Source organism: Haliotis rufescens, unplaced genomic scaffold (genome assembly GCF_023055435.1).
Source record: "Haliotis rufescens isolate VD_foot unplaced genomic scaffold, xgHalRufe1.0.p SCAF_53, whole genome shotgun sequence".
In the NCBI taxonomy this organism is placed as follows: Eukaryota; Metazoa; Mollusca; class Gastropoda; order Lepetellida; family Haliotidae; genus Haliotis; species Haliotis rufescens.
Window position 1 is genome coordinate 2,146,422 of NW_025964257.1, and position 22,282 is coordinate 2,168,703.

Below are 22,282 nucleotides of genomic sequence, written 5' to 3' on the forward strand. Positions count from 1 at the left end.
CTCAACATTCGCTGCATTGTTTACATATATATTTGAATTTGTCGGTTGGATTTTTCAGTCGCCTGTGATCTATTGCATGTACTTTTTATTGCAGTATTACAAGTATTGTTGTTACATAACGCTTCAGAGCATCACTAATAAACAATACGTTATATCAAACCATCAACACAGCATTCATGATACTTACTTCTTTCAACTTCATTTTGCAAATGTCAACCAATGCAATCCCCTGTCTTAGTGCACCGTTTTTTTGTGATGTCAAACAATAATTACAATCAATTCCATTACTAAAAAGATCGCTTCTGTGGTCCAGTGGACATAACGTCCGCCGGAGATCGGAAGACTGTGGGTTCGGTTCCCGGTCGCGTCACACAAAAATACATAAAAAACATTACCATGCCAGGCGCTCGGCATTTTGGTCCTAAAACAAGGACTGGTCGGCTCAGGGCCAGTATATTGTGTCTGAGTGCTGCATCTCAGTTGACCAGCACAACACACTCGGCATTAGTTCGGACAAGTACAATCAGCCAGACACACACAGACACACGTGCATGCACGTCGTTTTATAACTGTTATAGTCCTGGACACGACGTAAACCACATTTCACCTCACCTCATAACTTCTAAACTACCTCCTGACTCGTGTAAAATCGCATGGGCAACATGACAAACGTGATTGACTGATGCGTCGATCGTGTCTCCGGCCCTCCTATCGCATACACATAACCGAGTTTGATACTATGCGTCTACATTTTCCTGTTGACTGCCGATGTCTCTCACTTGATAATGTTAGTGTTGATGATATTATTAACGTTATTACAGAATCTGGATCTTATCAGTTCTTACAATCGATCTCGGAGAAAGCTTCGCACTATATATTTAGAGGTTGCACTTTGAGAGAAGAACCCATTATCGAATCATCAGCTACGAAAGTTGTATATATATTCACACGGCACCCTTATACCAGGGACGTTTTCTTTTAACTCAGAATTTACAAAGTTTAAGTTATAAATATGTCACAAAACTCTTCCCCGTTAGATACCACATTCAAACTCGATGCTGCGCGATGGATTCGTTTTGAAACACACTCGTAAGGAAAATAGCAGGGGGATTGACCATTTGCCAGCACCACGTGTGTTTAATTAGATAATTAGATTTTTTGCAAATATTTACAGAAGCAGACCACTGTCAAGTTTCCCCATACTGTTTATTTTTGTCTCACAGCCTGTCGTCATGAACAGACACAAAACGTCATAACCATAAACAAATGATGAACGTAGTATGTATTTATCATGCTGAACAATTATAATTCGATAGCCACACCAAACCGTGGAACGTTTAAACAATCGCTCGTTTATGTACATGCTGCTATTAAAAACATAATGTGTTGTCATACAGTTTTCAAAGTGCTTTTTCTGAATATAATCAACTCATCATTGTTTTCCTCGTGTGTGTTATTAGAGGTATAATTATATATTGTGTCACGGTATCAGTGTCACAGTGCCATGTATTCCAGATGGGCCCTACCAGATCTCCATGACCCCCTCCACCTCCTCCTACACTGTGACAGAACACCAGGATCTTCCATCAATCACGTGCTCCGCCCTCTGTAGACCCGGATGTACAGGTGGTTACACGATGGAACAACTGTCAGCAGTGGAGCCGTGCTCCAGGGACAAGCTGACAGATCTAAGACAGGCTCCTACAGATGTCAACCTTCTAATACACACGGGAGAAGTGACAGTGTTACAGTCAGTGTTGATGTTCAGTGTAAGTATATAGACTACACTGGTGACAGTGTTACATTCAGTTTTGATTTTCAATGTAAGTATATAGTCTACACCAGTCATAGTGTTACAGTCAATGTTGATGTTCAAAGTAAGTATATAGTCTACACTGGTGACTGTGTTACAGTAAGTGTTGATGTTCAGTGTATGTATATAGTCTACACTGGTGACAGTGTTACAGTCAGTGTTACAGTCAGTGTAAGTATACAGTCTACACTGGTGACAGTGTTACAGTCAGTGTGGATGTTTTAAATAAGTATATAGTCTACCCTGATGACAGTGTTACAGTCATTGTGGATGTTCAGTGTAAGTATATAGTCTACACTGGTGACAGTGTTACAGTCATTGTTGATGTTCAGTGTAAGTATATAGTCTACACTGGTGGCAGTGTTACAGTCAGTGTTGATGTTCAGTGTAAGTATATAGTCTACACTGGTGACAGTGTTACAGTCATTGTTGATGTTCAGTGTAAGTATATAGTCTACACTGGTGGCAGTGTTACAGTCAGTGTTGATGTTCAGTGTAAGTATATAGTCTACACTGGTGACAGTGTTACAGTCAGTGTTGATGGTCAGTGTAAGTATATACTCTACACTGGTGACAGAACACCAGGCTCTTCCATCAATCACGTGCTCCGCCCTCTGTAGACCCGGATGTACCTATAGGTGGTTACACGATGGAACAGCCTTCAGCAGTGGAGCCACTCTGAGTCTAGGACAAGCTGACAGATCTAAGACAGGCTCCAACAGATGTCAGGTTTAAATGTTCACGGGAGTGGTGACAGTGTTACAGTCAGTGTTGATGTTCTGTGTAAGTATACAGTCTACGCTGGTGACAGTGCTACAGTCAGTGTTGATGTTCAGTGTAAGTATATAGTCTACACTGGTGACAGTGTTACAGTCAGTGTTGATGTTCAGTGTAAGTTACGCTGGTGACAGTGTTCCAGTCAGTGTTGATGTTCTGTGTCAGTATATAGTCTACACATCACAATCCTTTAACATAGTGTTAAGTAAAAAATACTTGGTTGTGCATTATCTTCATAATTGTAAACCGAACCATATATTTTCACGCTGTTATAATTTCAGATCCTGCCACAGTGAGTATGTTTACTGCGAACTCTCACGGTGGTTCAGTGACTGTTAACGAGTCGGATCCAGTGACCTTGAGATGCCAGGTTGATAGTAATCCAAGGTCAGTCATCAGGATACTGAATGAAACTGAGGAGTTGACAAAGGCAAATAACTCCCTGACATCAGAATATAGACTGGAGTCAGCAGACTGTAGACAAAGAGGGAACTACTCCTGTACTGCCAGTAACAACATCGGGGTACCTGTCAGCCAAGGATTGGAGATGCTGGTCAAATGTAATCTGTTTGGATATTATTTTCGGCTGGTAGTGTTGTGATGATTTCCATTGATGGTTTATGTCACAACTGTGTATATGATAATAACGCTGTTGAGTATATGGCCGGCCTACGGTATGCTTGTATATCTGTGTTATGATCATGTCTCTTATGTTGATACTGCCCAGCTGAAATATCAACGAAAGTGTCCTGATGAATAATTCTACATAATCGATAAATTTGGTCTTCATAATATTTTGCCCTCAACGGAGATTATTTGTTCTAGAGTCATTACATATGTTGTTTACATTAAACCAGGTGCCTCTCGAATAGATGGGCCAGTTGCCCAGCAACTCCAATACGCCTCTAGACTGCGTGGTAACATGAACGTGTAAAAAAACGCAACAATACACGTGAACGTATGGTACAAGTAAAAATTAGTGAATTGCATCCAAAATCATTCTGGTCACACAAACTTGGAAATTTGTCTACCAAAAACCTATTTTTAAAACTTGACTGAGGCCCTGAAAGTTGTGACATTGATCACACAACTTTTGAACGAGAGACATAAAGGGAAATTTGAACTCATCCGTCTTGTTATGCAGTCTATTGGAGATGTTTTTTGTCACTCAGAAACTTAATGCTTACATCTAAAAATGAAACAGATGAGACGGTGTCACTGGTGTTTTGTATTTCAAGTTTTGGTTGGTAAATCAGTGGAAGTGAACTGGCTATTTGACCGTTATTGAACAATGTCAGATTAAGATAAATCTGAAGTTTAGATTAAACTACTTGGCCGGAGTTTTAACCTTTTCAAAATGAACCGAAAGTCCGATTCATATGCAAAAAGAAACCGATCACCAAGAAGGGGAGAACAAATCGTGCCCATGGGGATCCCCACATTTACTTCTTGTCTAAATGTCTCATTCCCACATTTCACAGAGAAATAGAAAATAGAATAATAGGAAATATATCACAAATGTTACATTATTTAAACGTATCTACCTCAGCTGGTTGCAGGTTCTCCGTTTCGGAGATGACACAAACCTGGTAACCTGCAAACAGGTGCAATAGTCCCTGGAAATGTTATTTTGTGTAGCAATTAAATACAACCTTTTCCTTCTTTTAATAGGAACATAAATAGTTAACGTAAATTCCTTATACTTGATGTTGGCTACCATGACATACTTCTTTTTCCCCTGTCATGCATAACCGAACTCAGATATATCAGAACTTGGATGTTCTTCATTTGTAAAAGACACAGATGGGGCTCATGCAGTTGGACTGTTGTGTCTTAAGGTTTGGAAAATTATGATTTAGCCAACTGAGCTCACGCACATTTATATTTATATTTACAATTCGTTTCATTTGATCAGGTTCTCCCCGACTTGATGAGACAGTGTCCCACCAACTTAAGTATGTCACTATACTGGGTGGTAACGTGAATATGTCTGTGTCAGTCCTGGCCTACCCCCTTCCTACATTCACCTGGAGTAGAACCACCAGCACCAGCCAGGACCTCACTGGTTCCTCCAGCCCTGTCTCCGACATCTCAGTCACTGCCAGACTACACCTTACTAACCTCCAACAACAGGACTTCGGGGACTATCAGTTAACAGTGGACAATGGCGTAGGCAGGGGGCTGTTTTATACAGTCAGCATAGTGTCTGAGGGTGAGTGCCAGATACTTTTCACAGCTCAGCATTTTAGTAAGTCAATACTTACATATTTGCAATTTGTCTTGTTATTTTGTTTCATAGGTATTAGCATACTACTCATATGTTTGATGATATTCATTTTACCAATGAAAATAACATGTTTCACTTGTAATCGTAAGTGTACACCAATCAGAATCATTATGTTTTTTAGATGAAATAGTTGTAGTTTCTTTGTTTATTTTTTTTCAGATACATCGACTCATTGTCATACATTAATCATTCAGTCCTCATTTTGTTTCCTTCTTCATTGTTCAATGTTTGGTTGGTTGATTAGCTACTGTGTTGCTTTCTTACTTACTTGAGTAGTTCGTTGCATTGATTGCTTGATTACATATTTGCTTGATTTTATTTGAATGTATGCTATTTCTATATTTCTTTTCACGATGTCGAGCATATGTTTTAATCTGATTGATGTAAATTAGATTGCTAGGTTCTGCTGAGACACCATCGGTTTACCTCTGTCGACAATGCGAATATAATGTCTATCATGGCAACCTTGGACATGGAGGACACATGCAGACGTTCCTGGTTGAGCATGGCCAGTTTACTTCAAGAACTGGACAACATACCGAAAATAGACAGGGTTATGGTTGTGGAAGTGATAGGTTTGACCCGAGAATATAATCACCCAATATGACTACACACAGCAACAGCAACTATACCACAAATACAGCCTATAGTCATGTTGGTCATATAGGCTGCTAGGCATACTTGTGACTAAAGTAGGATCGGGGCAACCTTATTATCTCGCTTTTGAAATTACTAGTTTTGTTATTATCTATATGTGTCTACTTGCAACATAGAAGAGAAATACTATGGATATTGATCTGTGATACTAAAACCAAGTTGTTTCTTATTCCATTTCATATTTACGTTTCGTCCCTTTTGTCCCGTGTATAGCAAAACAAAAGCAACAAAACAGTTTCACTGAAGAATGACAAAACATGAAAGACTGACGTCTAGATATCAGATGAAAATGATCCCTCTTAACACGAGCCAAACATGTGGATTTTGCCATATCAATACTGATACATTTTCATTACAAATAAATCCACTCAGGCGTGAACAATAGCAGTGCTACAGGAAAGTGAAATTGCATCATTCCTTACTAACGAATCGCCAGGTGGCTACTTGTTGTTAAACCTGTGATTATATCCGTTCAGATGCTGCCGATTCTCCCCAGACATTAGAGCTGCATGGACTGGAATAATAGCACGGACTGCAACAGGCACTCGGAAGCTTGCTTTTACTCACAGTAGTAATTCTTATGATGTTGTTACACAGAAACAACTTCATATCTGTATCTACCAATCAGCTGTGAAATATCAGGGTGAACCTATGCTTAAAATGTACTGAGTAATTCATTAATTCGTAAAGACAATATGATTTTTATTTGATAAAGTGCGCTAAAATGAAGTGTTACAAAAACCGTAAACCATATGATCTCTACATTGTAGCAGTAAACAAACAGAACATACTATGTCGTTCGATTGGCTTCTTGGTATGACAGTTTCCAGAAGGCTGGCTCTGCCTATAAAATAGTGAGACGCGGGCGATTCGAGGTCTTCTACTACCACCCCTGCGTCTGGTGCGCTTGTTCAGACGGGCTACCTTCTGAGAAGTCCGACTTCCTGCCAGCTACCATCACTGTTTCCAGATTTAAGAACGACGCACGTGAGTCTTTTTAAGGTATTTATTGACAAATTCGGGACATTCGTGAGGGCATTGCCATTTTTTTATACGGCTTGTTACTAGTTGCTACTGCCCCTTATTTGACCAATTGCACTGCCATTTATGATTGGAAACTTAAAATTGTGTGCGTCAATATAATTTGTTAATTATTCATTGATATTGTGTGTCTATTTACTGATTTCAAGTTCTGTATATCTCGATTTCTTTGTTAACCGTTCAATTTGGAAATGACCCCTGACAATGGCCCAGTTGTAAACATCGCCGCAATTAATTGGATTATGTCCCTTTGGCGTGCCAGGATCCAGTTCATGTTAACAATAATACACGTGACGTCATTATCCCTGAATATATGTTCATTATTGAGATGAATGATCCCATATTCCCGGCTTTATGTGTAAATGTGTTTTAATACAGAAACACAACTGGAATTCTATATTTATAGATATGGTATCATGGGATATGAACCCTTAGGTTTGTAAACCAGTTATTAAGTTGTGGGTGTGTTTGATAATCGCATCTTCTAGTTGCATACTCATTTGGTTGCATCTTTGTTTCATTTCAGATAGCAACCCTGCCCAGCAGTCGATACTGAATATTGGGTAGTCACACAAACAACATCACTCACAGTTGAAGGTGTATGAGAATACCGAAAATTGATTATAATTTATCCATTAACCCATGTTGTTACATTTTGCTGATTAATGTGTAAGGAAGAGGAAGGATATATTTTAAAAAAGGGAAAAAAATAATTATAAAGTCGAGCTTCCCTCTACCAAAACAATTGTACTCAGGGTAAAATGAAAAACTAGATGAAGTGATTGCTTACATTATGTCCACTGTTCGTCATTCTTGCCAATAATGTGTCTATTCAGTTTGGTGCTAACACATGATTGTATTCGTTTTTGTATCTTTGAAGCCATTAAAACAGAATTTACTAAACCTAGAGTTATAATTATATCTTTTCAGAAACACAAAATCACCCACAAGAGGTTAATATTCGAACTACGATAAAACAGAGAACACCAGATCCATAATGACAATGCATATGTATCATCTGTTGTCAGTGGTTAGATGTCGAATTGTTATGGTTAGATCACAAGGATGGAAACCCGTTAACTTCTATATAGTCCATAGTCACTCTATGTCACGACGACTCTGAATGTCAGCTTCAACGTAAACACAAATGACAGTCTCTGACTGGCGGTACATGCAGTGAGTCAGGGAGAACATACCAAACTGAAGGATTGTTGGCGACGTGTGACACGAGACATCGCTGTTTACAGTCACTCGTTCAGGCTGGGGAGCACCCTACAATGCAGCAGACTACTATCGCATATCTATACTATTGCAATCAATATACTCTATACTCTAGTAGTGTGATGCTTTGTAAGTCTGTATGCACCTCATATTGCCCTGTTAAATTCCCACCCTATCTGTATACACCTCACACTTAGAGTCTACACAATGCACCGACATGATACATATGACAGGTGGCGCAATATCTAAATGAGAGTTCAACTTCACTTTGATCACTATTGCAATAATATCACATGTGTGTATGTCTGTTTAGTGAAATGTGACAGTTCACCTTCCTAGTTTGGTGAAACCCACATGCACTTTAAGGGACAATTCTGAGACCAGCGGATCCTAAGGGGAGGAACTAAATATCTTTAGTGGCCGCGGCAGCTCATGAGAGAAATTCTGACGTGTATACATGCTTTATTTTTTTCAGGTATTAATTCTTCAAATACTATTCAAGTCAAACATGGTTAAACACATTTGCCTGTGTCATACTGGGTATGAAATGATACTCAAAGATGTGAGCCTAAGGATATTTTTTGATATTTTCTATTTGTTTTGAAATTTCTTATGTGGTGGTGGTTGGGAGGCAACTGGTGTTGGGCTATATCAAGTACATACAGTCCATGCTTATTTTAAACATCATTTAGAAATACAACACAATCAAATATCAGACTGTGTTTAACTTGCACAGTGCAACACACGTTCAACTTTCGAGACAGTTATGCTGAGACTTTAACAGACATTACTTCACCAAAAGACCCATAAAGATCCAGGGTAGAATATGTCTTCAACAACCCATATTTGCCGTAAAAGCGACTATGTTTGTCGTAAAAGGCGACTAACGGATCGGGTGGTCAGTCTTGCTGACTTGGTTGAAGCATGCCATCGATCCAGATCATGATATCAAACCCTGGATTGTCTGGTCTCGACTCGATCATTTACAGACCGCCGTCACATAGCTGGAATATTGCCGAGTGCGGCGTAAAACAACAAACCAACCAACCAACTTCACCAAAATGATCCAAACGAAAGGCAGAATGTTTAACTACCTTTATGATGTATGTTTCCGAAATATTCGTTAAAGGTAAGACATATTCCCTAATTAGTCAACTCGTTCCTGGTAACATTTTCTTGTTTTTGAAAGGCCCTGACAACATAAACATTGGTTAAAGAACTTTCTGTAGAATGGGCGAGTTTGATGAATCGCCGCTTTGAACAGTATTTCTGTTATATCACATAGTGTCAGAGTAATGTTCCTTATTCTTCTGGTCAAAGGGGCTATGATATTTGCTCAATTGTTAACAAATGTTCAAAAACCGACACACGATAACATTTCCAGATATATATGTCAGAGAATATGGCATTAAATCACTCTCTCCCATACAGCCATATCACTTCATGAAAACATTTACAGTCTGTCATTCTCTCCGCTGATGCTTGGCATTGAGTGAACTCCAAACAGGATGATAAGTGTTCACTGTTTCATACACTGCAGCAAACATTGAAACACAAGGTAGACATTATGCTGTTGTGCCTATCTTCTGTAGTTCTGCATTAGCATGCAGCTGACGCATTACTAAGCCGTTCTTATTGATGATCTCGCTGACAAACTTTAGACGACTGATATCAGTGAGTGAGTATATACTGGCGGGGGACATGATACAAATCAGTGACTCGCACATGGTACCCAGGCAGGGAAACAATCCCAGGTCTCACTCTGTGACGTATGTGCTGTTCTCTTTCAAACGACTTACTGTGATTGTAAACTACTTCATACAGACTTCATACGAACAATAAACGACAATGTGTATATTTGTTGTCCATACATTATATGTAGTTTCTCTCATTGAACTACAGTATGATCAACTAAAGTGTATCAAGCTCTGAATAGAATGTCATGTCATTCACGTTCACAGTGATAAATTTGATTAGACACGCTGGTATTAAACACCAGGTGTTGCATCAATTGATCTACTACTTGAACAGCTGCAGTCAATGTTACACACAACATTCACAAGCACGATGAACGGTAGCTGTCTATTTCGTAAGGAGAGCAGTACTTGTGCTGCCTAGCGTCTGACGACATGTGTCTGACGACTTTCATGAATAAACTGTGGGAAAGCCACGAGAAAACAGTTTTATTCTGCACAGCCACACCCAGTCAGTCTTCATGGTAAATGGGCTACTAAGTAACATCACTGAACATATGCATGCATTGAACAGAACTGGAGCGTTGAGGCGAGCTGTTGACTACGGAGCACCGTCAGGGACACGTGCAAAAAAATGTAATGCTCGAGCGTGTAAAACGTTAAAATGTGTTTGGTTCCAAGAACAGAGTTCAGAAATTAAGTTATTACAGGGTTAGGGGCTGTATTTTAATAATAGTGTCAGCTTGTGAAACCTGAAGAAAACTCTTATGCTGATTGACACTATGTGTGGCAAATCTGGGGACAGGACATTTCGTGAAGTGGTAGGTTTAGGTTAAACATATTTTATTAATATGGAAACAATTGCGCACATGATATCACAACTTAGAACGCCCTCCCCCATAGTTACATGTATGATTATTTACAATTAATAATTAATTAGCAGAAAGAAAAGATCAGAAATAGATATCTGTATGCTGAACGTGACTTGGCACACACACACACACACACACACACACACACACACACACACACACACACACACACACACACACACACACACACACACACACACACACACACACACACACACATACACACTACACAGCGTCCGATTACATCCTCACAGTAACGATAACAAATTTATGTCATTCTATCTACCGACGGTTGTTGTGGTTGATCGCGTTACGACTGCTAACAGGAAGTAATATAACAAGGGCTTCCTGTGAAATTCAGCACTACAGCACACAGTCCCCCAATAGCATGTCAGGTACGTGCTTTTGTTACAACACTGGGTCACAATCTTCAGACGCATATACTACTCAGCTTGTCTGTTGATATACTGCTGTCTGTTGATATACTGCTGTCTGTTGATATACTGCTGGATCACCGATAGGTTTATGTACATTGTACAGTATCTGCTGTATATACCCAACACATAGATACATAGCTTGTCTGTTGATATACTGTTGTCTGTTGATATACTGTTGTCTGTTGATATACTGCTGGAAGCTGCAGGCAGGATATACACTGTATATCTTATATCACTATTAGGCGGGTCACCGGTAGGTTTATGTACATTGTACAGTATCTGCTGTATATACCCAACTCATAGATACAAAGGATATTTAAATGATAGGTACCAAGTTGTGAGGAAGCTAACGGGGAGCTTTCAATGTGAGTTGTCAATACAAATTCTCTAATAGCCGTACCATGAGGAATACATCGACAACGTATAAAAAGGGATTTTAACGCCGCTTTGAACAGTCAGACAATAATAATTCCTATTTATGTCACAGAGAAGTACTATTGCTGAGAATGCAGTAAAACACCACTTGCATAAACCTGGTATGAGACATGTAAACATAAACAAACTATGGTTTGTTGGAAACAGTCATTTTTATCTAAAAGTGTCAAGATTAGCACGTTCATAGCAATCCAAACACGTGATTTCACGCTCAATACATCATAGATAACGTAACCGGGACAACAGTGTTGACAGTGTAGACGTTATTGTCGACATGATACCATGCATGACTGTTAACACAATGTACATATCGACACATAAATTGGACAAACAGGTTTCAATACAGAAACCATAATTTCTCCAAGGTTGTTTTGAAGTTGGATAATAAAACTCTTGTGTGTCTCCTTCTGCTGTCACACAAACGTATGAGGACGACTCACACAGCCATGTTAGAGTTTCTATTAACATTATATTGCGTCTGGAAAGTAAAGGAGTATATTACATACAAACGCAAGTTTCTCAGAATAATTTGCCTTTCCTACAACAGATAGTTTCATACAATTTAGCAGCATCTACATTCTAAGATTTACTTTGTCGCTTTACTACAATTACTTATAACATTTACACATTATTTTGTTGCTTTTAATTATCAACCCTGAATTATAACTGAATCATCTTATTACTCTCAGACTACATGACATGCTGTTGGCCATGCTACACATGTGTTCAGGTGAGTGGCTGCACATACGATTAGTATGTCAGACTACATGTCAATGAGCTCCTTGCTGTTGGCGGTGCTACACGTGTGTTCATGTGAGTGGCTGCACATGCGATTAGCATGTCAGACTACATGTCAATGAGTTCCTTGCTGTTGGCGGTGCTACACGTGTGTTCAGGTGAGTGGCTGCACATACGATTAGCATGTCAGACTACATGTCAATGAGCTCCTTGCTGTTGGCGGTGCTACACGTGTGTTCATGTGAGTGGCTGCACATGCGATTAGCATGTCAGACTACATGTCAATGAGTTCCTTGCTGTTGGCGGTGCTACACGTGTGTTCAGGTGAGTGGCTGCACATACGATTAGCATGTCAGACTACATGTCAATGAGTTCCTTGCTGTTGGCGGTGCTACACGTGTGTTCAGGTGAGTGGCTGCACATGCGATTAGCATGTCAGACTACATGTCAATGAGTTCCTTGCTGTTGGCGGTGCTACACGTGTGTTCAGGTGAGTGGCTGCACATACGATTAGCATGTCAGACTACATAGCAATGAGTTTCTTGCTGTTGGCGGTGCTACACATGTGTTCATGTGAGTGGCTACACATACGATTAGCATGTAAGACTACATGACAATGAGTTCCTTGCTGTTGGTGGTGCTACACATGTGTTCATGTGAGTGGCTGCACATACGATTAGCATGTCAGACTACATGGCAATGATTTCCCTGCTGTTGGCGGTGCTACACATGTGTTCATGTGAGTGGCTGCACATACGATTAGCATGTCAGACTACATGGCAATGATTTCCCTGCTGTTGGCGGTGCTACACATGTGTTCATGTGAGTGGCTGCACATACGATTAGCATGTCAGACTACATGGCAATGAGTTCCTTGCTGTTGGCGGTGCTACACGTGTGTTCAGGTGAGTGCCTGCACATACGATTAGCATGTCAGACTACATGGCAATGAGTTCCTTGCTGTTGGTGGTGCTACACGTGTGTTCAGGTGAGTGGCTGCACATACGATTAACATGTCAGACTACATGTCAATGAGTTCCTTGCTGTTGGTGGTGCTACACGTGTGTTCAGGTGAGTGGCTGCACATACGATTAGCATGTCAGACTACATAGCAATGAGTTCCTTGCTGTTGGTGGTGATTCACATGTGTTCAGGTGAGTGGCTGCACATATGATTGGCATATTGGAACAGTTTCTTAAGCGACTTGGTGGCGTGGCTCGATCCTTGTATTACCGTATTCGCCATGCTTGTGGTTTTGTCACAGAGGTTCATCCATGGTACAACCAAGAATATGTAGAGGACGTCATGGAAAATGATAAATATTAAATTCTTTGGAATAGGCCCCTACACAGCCTCAGACCTATCCAGGCCAAATAACCTGATCTTGTCCCTTTGGATAATCCCAATGGAATCATATATATGTCGATGCATTTTCTGTCCCTTTTGACACTAATGTGACTGACAAGACTCAGGAAAAAACATGACAAATATGCGGACCTCGCTTTCGAAATGTCACACTTGCATCCCAAGTTGTCCGACTCCCCACTGCTCTCGGGGCCTTAGGTTTGGTACCTCCCTATCTGTTGACTGGCATTAGGAGACTACCCGGGGTTGCTGCCAGGAATACAGCTCTTCTGACCATGTTGGTAATGCAGAAGGCTGCAGTGTTGGGGAGTCTTCACATTCTCCGAACTGTTCTTGGTGGGTTCGAATGGGCAGCTTTTCCGAGCTGCATGTAGAGGGGCCTGTGTCCTGAGCTGATGATGAGCCTAACCAGCCTGAATGTGAACCCCCTTTGCTACATTTATTTATTTATTTAATAATTATGTAATAGAACGTTACGTGTGAAATTAAAATACTGTCTGAAATTGAAATATATCATTAATTGACATTTGCCACAATGCCAAAGTAATTTGGTGCGAGCTAGTAAAAATATGATTGATGGTAATCATTGCACCGATTAGCCCATGAATCCAATGGTAAAATGTATATGCAGGCATACCCCTTCCATGTTCATGTTCACACCTGTAATTAGTTATGCACCTGGTAATGATGAACCGTCACGCACGCTTTGCTTTGTTCCATGGTTCGGGATGTGTTCAACTCATTTTCACGTGTAAATAATGTTTTGTGATATGCTACCAATATTAAATGAATAACAAGTGGATGTGCCTTACTCTGGTTTTGTTGCTACATTCAATCGCTTGTAGTGAGTGAGCATGGTTTTATGCTTTAAGCAATATTTCAGCAATTTCGCGGCGGGGGACACAGGGAAATGGGCGTCAAACATTGTACCCATGCGGGGAATCGAACCGGGTCTTCCGCGTGACGAGCCAACGCTTTAACCACTATGCTACCCAAACGCCCCCAATCGCTTGTAAATGATTAGGCAATGTTACAGTGCAATAATGCACTGGTGGGATCAAAAAGGGATATCCCAAATAGAACAAGAGAGAACCATCATTATACATATTTGTTTTACATGGATAAGGGACTAAACACTGCATCAGTAAAACTTTCCTGTTAATAATAAACAGTGGCTAAATGCTTCATTCTGTCAAAGCTGCAACATAGCACAACTAATCACTGTCGAAGGGTGTTTAAAAAATCAACAATATTGTTCGTTGCTGCCATTGAACATATTCATGCGAATATAACGCCGTCATATGCTTGAACACATGTTGGTACCTGTCGATTGAGTTTAGACCCAAGATATTTAGGCCCAGTCGTCGAAGGCGCCGCGATCCGCTGTGCAGAGTTGCGTCCCTTGGGCACGCCAGAAACTTATGATTGTGGGTTCGAATCCCGGTTCGCCCCGATTATGTTTCTAGGTTTGTCAGCACCATACCCGTGCTCGTGGGTTTCACCGAAGTGGTAAACGTTTGAGACCTGCATCACTTAGGGCGTCGTTAAACCAAACTCACTCACTCACTCACTCGACAGACGAGGGCGCAGGTCACCAGTCACTATATATAGAGGCGTACATAGGCGTGACAGAACACAACGATCGTGGGTCCCAATCGATATCCATGTTTATGTTTCTTGGTTTGTCAGCACGTGGGATTCACCGAAAAAATATACATCAAAGTTGACATGCCATGATGTAATATAGATACTGTATCTAACACGGCGTTAAACAAACTGTTACTCACTCACTCTAAAACTCTAAATAAACCTGCATTCATAGGACAGGGATTGACTCCGCTATATTTAGATACTACTGAACTAGTTTAAAGAGACTGATATGCATGTTAACATGGATTTGTATACTACTTACGGGCTTGACAAATTGAGAGGCTCTGAAATAATCAAAACACTGTTCTGAGCTGGGTAACATCTCGCTCGCACCCTCGCTCCCTCCCTCCCTCTCTGCATCCCTCCCTCCCTCCCCTCCCCCCTCTCTCACTCACTCACGTGTATGTAACAGTAAACCTGCTTTCATATGCCAGAGATTGACTCCGCTATATTTAGCCACTCCTGAACTAGTTTGAAGCGACTGATAAGAATGTAAACACGGCCTTGTATATTACTTCCGTGTTGAGCTACCCGGTCACACATGACGATTGTAGCAACGATTTGTGTCTGACAAACTGAAGCCTCAGCAGGTATGTGTAAAGCATACATTTCTAACCTCATCACATGACACCTTATTTGTTTATGTATATTTGTATCACCATGTCGAACATACATGGCATAACGTATCTGGGAATAACCTACAATATCTCTACATACTCGTGTACTTTGACCTGGCCTCTATTTGTATATAAATGTTACCTGTGTGTCAGCTATCTGTACGTGGAGGGTTAATTAAAACACATAGCTTTACAGGTACGACCTAGAACCTGAACACAATTAATATGAATGGGATTGTCTGGGTCGTCTAAAGGTAATGCAGAGTGTTGTCCCTTTGTAAATAATACTAAACGTCTGTGTTCATATATGTATGTGAAATGAAACATATGTCATGTGAGCGTACATCATACTTTTAATTAATGTTTGTGTTAGTACAGTTAACAATGTAATCACAAATTTTTATATCGTGTTGAAGTTTATGAAGTTAATATGCATATATTCATCTAACTCATCCATCAGCGTTTAGTATGAAATGCGTATTTACTGTCTTACCGTCTAACACATTAACGACTATTAAAACACAAACACTATCGTCACAACACATAAAAAATAGACAGCTGGCAAGACAGAGACGTGATCTTTCTCTCATTTGCATATCTCATAATGTATCAAATCAGTATTCAATCGCCTGATAAACTATGAACCTATATTTCAGGTCTCCCCGAGGTGCCAGACAACAGGCATGATGAAGATAGCTGCTGCAACTATATTATATGTGATAGCAGGTATGTCTATCGTATCATCCACATGTGTAATGACTGTATATTTTACTATATCTTATATTACCCTGAATACTTAAAATATTCCTTGAATCACCGTAACAGGTCAATCAGAACATGATTCTACTTGGCCTAGTGCACGGTGATACCTCATGCTATATGCTACATATGCAAATATCTTCTTCCTGCAGGTGTTGCATCAGGGGCATCCAGTGCCAGCCCAGTGTTGTCTACAGTGTCTGACACAGCCAGGTTCAGCTGGGAGATTCCACAGGGAGGTCTGGGGACAGATGTCAGCTTCTACACTCTCAGTCCTGCTGGTACAGCCGTGTTTGTAGTGACAGCTGCTGGGGCATCTCTTGTATTTGGCAACTACGCAGGTAGGCTGGTGTACCAGGGGAACATAGCAGCCAGGAATGTCACCTTCACCCTCAGCAACATCCAGACATCTGATGCAGGGACATACACGTGTGGGAATGGAGGGGCTACTAGTGTGATACAGAACTGTGGACAGAAACTTGTTGTCCTGGGTGAGTGGCTTCTTAGTTTTGATTTATTGACGTTTCATACACATAGTTTAGTCCTATTTATATGCCATATACATATTCAGATAAAAAATATACGTGTGTCTTAAATAAGAATGTAATGTAAATATAATCGTCCGTGTTTAAGAATTAGGTATAGAACTCTCAGTTATAAGGACGGTTGTCACACCGGGGTAACAGTATATCCTCCATTGGTGCTTTGTTCTACATTGTTCAATTCATGTCAGCAAATGAGATCCTACTTATGATACACACTAGGTTGCACAAAAATGTGTTTCATGATTCTCCTTTAAATAAAAATACAACCACGAGGATAGTTTGAAAACAAAAGCAACCTTTCATCACTTGACTTTCCTCGGAGCATGTCCTGATTATGAAATAGACAACTTTGTTTTTAAAATGTAAGAGTTGTTATTCTGTGACAATACCTGTATTCCTTGTCTCTACTATTAGGCACAGTGGGGTAGCCTTATGGTTAAAACCCCCACTTGAAGTCCGCTTTCGATAACCCACATGGGTGCAATGTGTGAAGCCCATTTCTGGTATCCCCCGCCGTGATATTTGCTAAAAGCGGATTAAAACCACACTCGCTCAAATAATATTAGATGTTGCAAGTAACAAACAATTGTAATGTAGATGAATGTCGGCTGCATGCAAGGCAACACTGGTAAAACACATGTGATGTTAATGTCAGGAGGATATTTACAAACGTAATATTTTGAAACGGATCACTTGAAACAGCAAAATATAATCTGGTTGAAAACGCATCGTTCACCCCCGAACAGAGAAACGGTTACAAGTCGTTAGACGCAAACAAAAACCACCCACCCGATCTCGAAAACAAGCTCACCCATTGACGGCAACCAAGTGATTGTCGTGAGTGAATGGACACTATATATGTGGGAGAACATTTTCTGAACTGTTACCACTCTTGAGAAATCCACAAGACGTGTGTGCTGCTGACTTACTCGCCTAGATGACCCAAGTCTGACAGAGAAATGCGTCCTGACTCAAGTAATAAAAGACTGTTGATATATTGATGACAGGGGTAAACAGCAAACGGATAGGCAAATAAATAAACAACATTCTTGAGAGTACTGAGTCGACCCCCAGCAGTCACTTGGTTACCTATGCATTTAGTGCATGGCCACGTCCTTAAGGAAAATGTATGTTGTGATATCATGAGTGGTAATATTATATCTATTTTACTGATTGATCTGGAAAACCCCTGTATTTTCAGAGCAAGCAAACATTATAGTAACTGAATAGTGTGTGTGTAATGATGTGTATCCTTATGGAACTAAAGAATACTTGTGTGTCCTTTTGCAACATTGTCATCACCTCATCACACCCTCGTATCTATATTGTTAGAGGCAGCATGTACACTGACAACATCAACTTATGATTAATTATAGTGAATCGTACAGTTGTCATCTGTTTATGTTAACTTGATCAGTGTGAAATTAGAAATCAATTCACGTCGCAGTTGTTTAAATATATTTAAAATATCGTAGTTATATCAACCGCCAGTAATATATCCATTACGAAATCAATATTTCTATGAACGGGTGGTATCTGGTCGAATGTTATAGAAGGGGTATAATGGGTGACTCTGTGGTTTGAATACATTCAGCAGTGGGGTCGTTCTCCACTTCCTAGGCATTGCTATAAGCAAAAAAGCTAGAAGCATAAATAAGTAAATTTCTGCCGAACATTTTTTCCTTAAGATCCAAAACATCTTAAACGGAAATTGTAGACCCTGCTTATTGTTGATTCGCTTTGGGTAAATGCTTACATTGGTGGGAGTTCATGGTCGTAATGTGCCGCTGTGTGTTTGTACTTGGTATTGGTTGTATAAAAAAGGAGTTGACTTGATTCCGGGAAAGTTTTGTAGTGCATGTAGTCGCTACGGTGGTTTGGAGCCAAAATTAAAATACATCTATGACGTCACTCTATTGTTCCAACTGTTGATTATTTGGAACCAATTGGAAGTTTACTGGCCTACTTTCTGCAAGGCAAATGTATTAATTCTAAACACGGGCTTTAAGAATCTACTGAATCACAGAAAATACAAGTGCGCGCAGTAAGAATATTCAGATAAGGTTTACATGTATTACAAATGTACTGCATATTTTTATTGTATTTTTTCTCCTATTTATGGACCTATTGTCACTTTCAAGCTGTATTTTGTATCTGATTACACAGTATTTTGTTGATCCTGTATTTTGAGTCATGTAAATAAAGCGACAAAACCCTTTCTATATCCAATAGAAATATCTGCATAAAGCAGAGTCGATTACGCATGCGCAACTAGACATCAATTACAAATAATGACATTCGCCAGCTTCACTTACTCGAACCATATCTGTAACGCATGTCCAGTATAAGTCTGTTCATGCCTGCAAACAAGGGCACAATGTATTGATAAGACAGAACTGAAACACTGCCTTTAAATGAATACATAAATTAAGACTTAACATGCTGATTGGGAAAATCTAATCTGTCCTAATGATGTTAAACTTCTTCAAATACAGATTTATTGATGTTTGTTACACGTACATATGCAGAAAATGAATAAAAGAAGTTAAAACTGATTTATTTGTACTGGTAGGATAGACAGATGTATTAAAACTGCATAAAACTTAATGTGTCATTGTCCAGTTGAGCAAGGATATAGTTTATTCATTCAAAGACATTATCTAAACTTTTGTTGGGATAATGTAAAGTAAGCATGTCTCAATATTTGATGAATATCGCAATTTCAACCCTCGGACACAATATTTGAACACACAACAGAAAAGGTTTTAGCACATTAAAGATCGTTATTGTATCTTATCTGTTGATTTCATCCAACCCAACATTGTGTCTGATGAAGTCGAAGAATTGTAATCTTGTCAATCAATGATAATTCGTTTTAAAGACTCGTTATTTTGTTCTTGAAAGTATATAACCATATGAGTTTGTCATAACGTTGGTCAACATCAATGTTGAGCATGTAGCCATCGTCGTTGACGTCATACTAGTTCTGTTAGATTCATGAGATGGTTAAATGTGTAGAAGATGCAACCTTCTCACGAATGAGTGGATGATAAGACTTCATTACGATTCATTACAATTTGTTAATATGAAGATTGTTATCCATCCATAGCTGGTGTTAAGATTGCTAACATGGCCAAGCCACGCTTAAGCATTCATCCAACAACTCATGCCACTATTGTCATTGTATATATTAAGCTGTTTTCAAGCTCCTAATTTACACATGAAGTCTTTTGAAAGGCAAGCCCACCACTCCTGTCCGTCCAGTGTCAACAACTCCTGTCTACAACCAGCAAGTGACCTTGACCTGCAGCTCCACCTCTACCACTGTCCCGTCTGACCATGGCCTGACCTTGACCTACACCTGGCAGCGTGACAAAACTAACATCACAGTTACCTCCCCTGGTTCCCCCTACACCTTTACAGTGAGTTCCCGGGACAGTCACAGCTACAGATGTAGAGCCAGAGAAAGTCAGGGTCTGGAGTCAGAGTGGAGCCTGGGGTACAACATCGAGCCTCAGTGTGAGTACTGTAAACACGTTACTTACAAATGTCTCACACCACTGATTTATGTAAAGTTCGATCATCAATTGTCAATATGAACAGTTACAAAACATGCAATAATAAAATACAAGTAAGTATTTCTTCGACGAAACCGGAAGGGAATGTCAGTGACATTAGCTATTGATATATTGTCTGACTGTTCGCATGCCATTGGTAGATAAGGGATCTACTAAATTAATTTGTTTCTCACCCACTGTTAGAAAAAGTCATTTTGGGTCTATTCCTTGTCATCAGCGGGTTATTCAAATGGAGGCGTCGGTAACACTGTGAAACTGTACACCTCACCTGCTCTTACTCTGATCTACTACTAATTTGATAGACCCTTACGATGTTCAAGAAACAACAAACAGTCATCCACACTAAACACTTTACTCTTATCACTCACTGAATTGTTGAAATAACTAGTTGAATGCGATGAGTTATTTCACTAGCTTTGTTTATATCGAAGGGCTCCCAAATAAAAAAATATATGAATATATATAATATATACATCAAAAGAGTATCCAAACTCACTTTTATGAAATGTTATATTCAACAAGACATGACTCAACTACACAGGCTAGATGTTTCCCCTGATGTGTCGAACCTTGGGTTAGGCTATTATGAAGATATTATAAAGTAACATTTTGTTCAATGTTAAGGAATATATATTAATTATATACCCTTCGGAGATATAACCGTTTAAATAAAAAAAAATATTGTATTGCTCATTGTATTAAAACACCAGGTCCGGACTCTTTGTTGTCATCAGCTGATCGTTGTATGGCGTACACAATGTTTACTCTACTTTCAGATGATAACCTACTCCAAAAAGAAACTATTAACATTCACGAAACAAGGCATACAGTGCATTCATCTCAAAATTCGCTGCATTGTTTCCATATATATTTGAATTTGTCGGTTGGATTTTTCAGTCGCCTGTGATCTATTGCATATACTTTTTTTATTGCAGTTTTACAAGCATTGTTGTTGCATAACGCTTCAGAGCATCACTAATAAACAATACGTCATATCGAACCATCATCACAACATTCATCATATTTACTACTTTCAACTTCATTTTGTAAATAAGAGTAAGCCATATGGACAAATGGACAGCAACTAGAAATGTCAATCGATGCAATCTCCTGTCTTAGTGCACCGTTTTTGGTGATGCCAAACAATAATTACAATCAATTTCATTACTACAAAAAGATCGCTTCTGTGGTCCAGTGGACATAACGTCCGCCGAAGATCTGAAGACTGTGGGTTCGAATCCCGGTCGCCTCACACAAAAATACATTAAAAGACAGTACCCCGCCAGGCGCTCGAAAATTTAGTGGCTGAAACAAGGACTGGTCGGCTCAGGGCCAGTATACTGTGTCTGAGTTGAGTATTCATGTTGACTGCTGCATCTCAGTTGACCAGCACAACACACTCGGCATTTGTCCGGACAAGTACAATCAGCCAGACACACACAGACACACGTTGCCTGCACGTCGTTTTATAAGTGCAATAGTCCTGGACATGACGTCAAACCACATTTCACCTCACCTCATAACTTCTAAACTAACTGCTGACTCGTGTACAATTGTGTATGACAAAAGTGTCGATCGTGTATCCGCCCCTCCTTTCGCATACATATAACCGACATTGATACAATGAGGCTACATTTTCCCGTTGACTGCCGATGTCCCTCACTTGGTAATGTTAGTGTTTATGCTATTATTAACGTTATTACAGAATTTGGATCTTATCATTTCTTACAATCGATCTCAGAGAAAGCTTTGCACTGTATATTTCCAGGTTGCACTTTGAGAGAAGAGCCCATTAT

At 39.8% G+C, this 22,282-nt stretch overlaps 2 protein-coding genes across 2 annotated transcripts in view; both read left to right on the forward strand.

Annotated features, from left to right (window-relative positions):
* The window catches only part of LOC124125798 (contactin-1-like), a 91,787-nt gene extending 86,296 nt beyond the window's left edge, over positions 1-5,491 (forward strand). Inside the window, exons 5-6 of the mRNA XM_048385061.1 lie at positions 2,872-3,150; positions 4,506-5,491. Of these exons, the coding sequence (XP_048241018.1) occupies positions 2,872-3,150; positions 4,506-5,002 (776 nt within the window). The 3' untranslated portion in view covers positions 5,003-5,491. The remainder of the gene's footprint in view (positions 1-2,871; positions 3,151-4,505) is intronic.
* Positions 5,492-16,261: 10,770 nt separating this feature from the next.
* Positions 16,262-22,282, forward strand: part of LOC124119591 (basement membrane-specific heparan sulfate proteoglycan core protein-like) — a 189,620-nt gene continuing 183,599 nt past the window's right edge. Inside the window, exons 1-2 of the mRNA XM_048385007.1 lie at positions 16,262-16,330; positions 16,516-16,854. Of these exons, the coding sequence (XP_048240964.1) occupies positions 16,288-16,330; positions 16,516-16,854 (382 nt within the window). The 5' untranslated portion in view covers positions 16,262-16,287. The remainder of the gene's footprint in view (positions 16,331-16,515; positions 16,855-22,282) is intronic.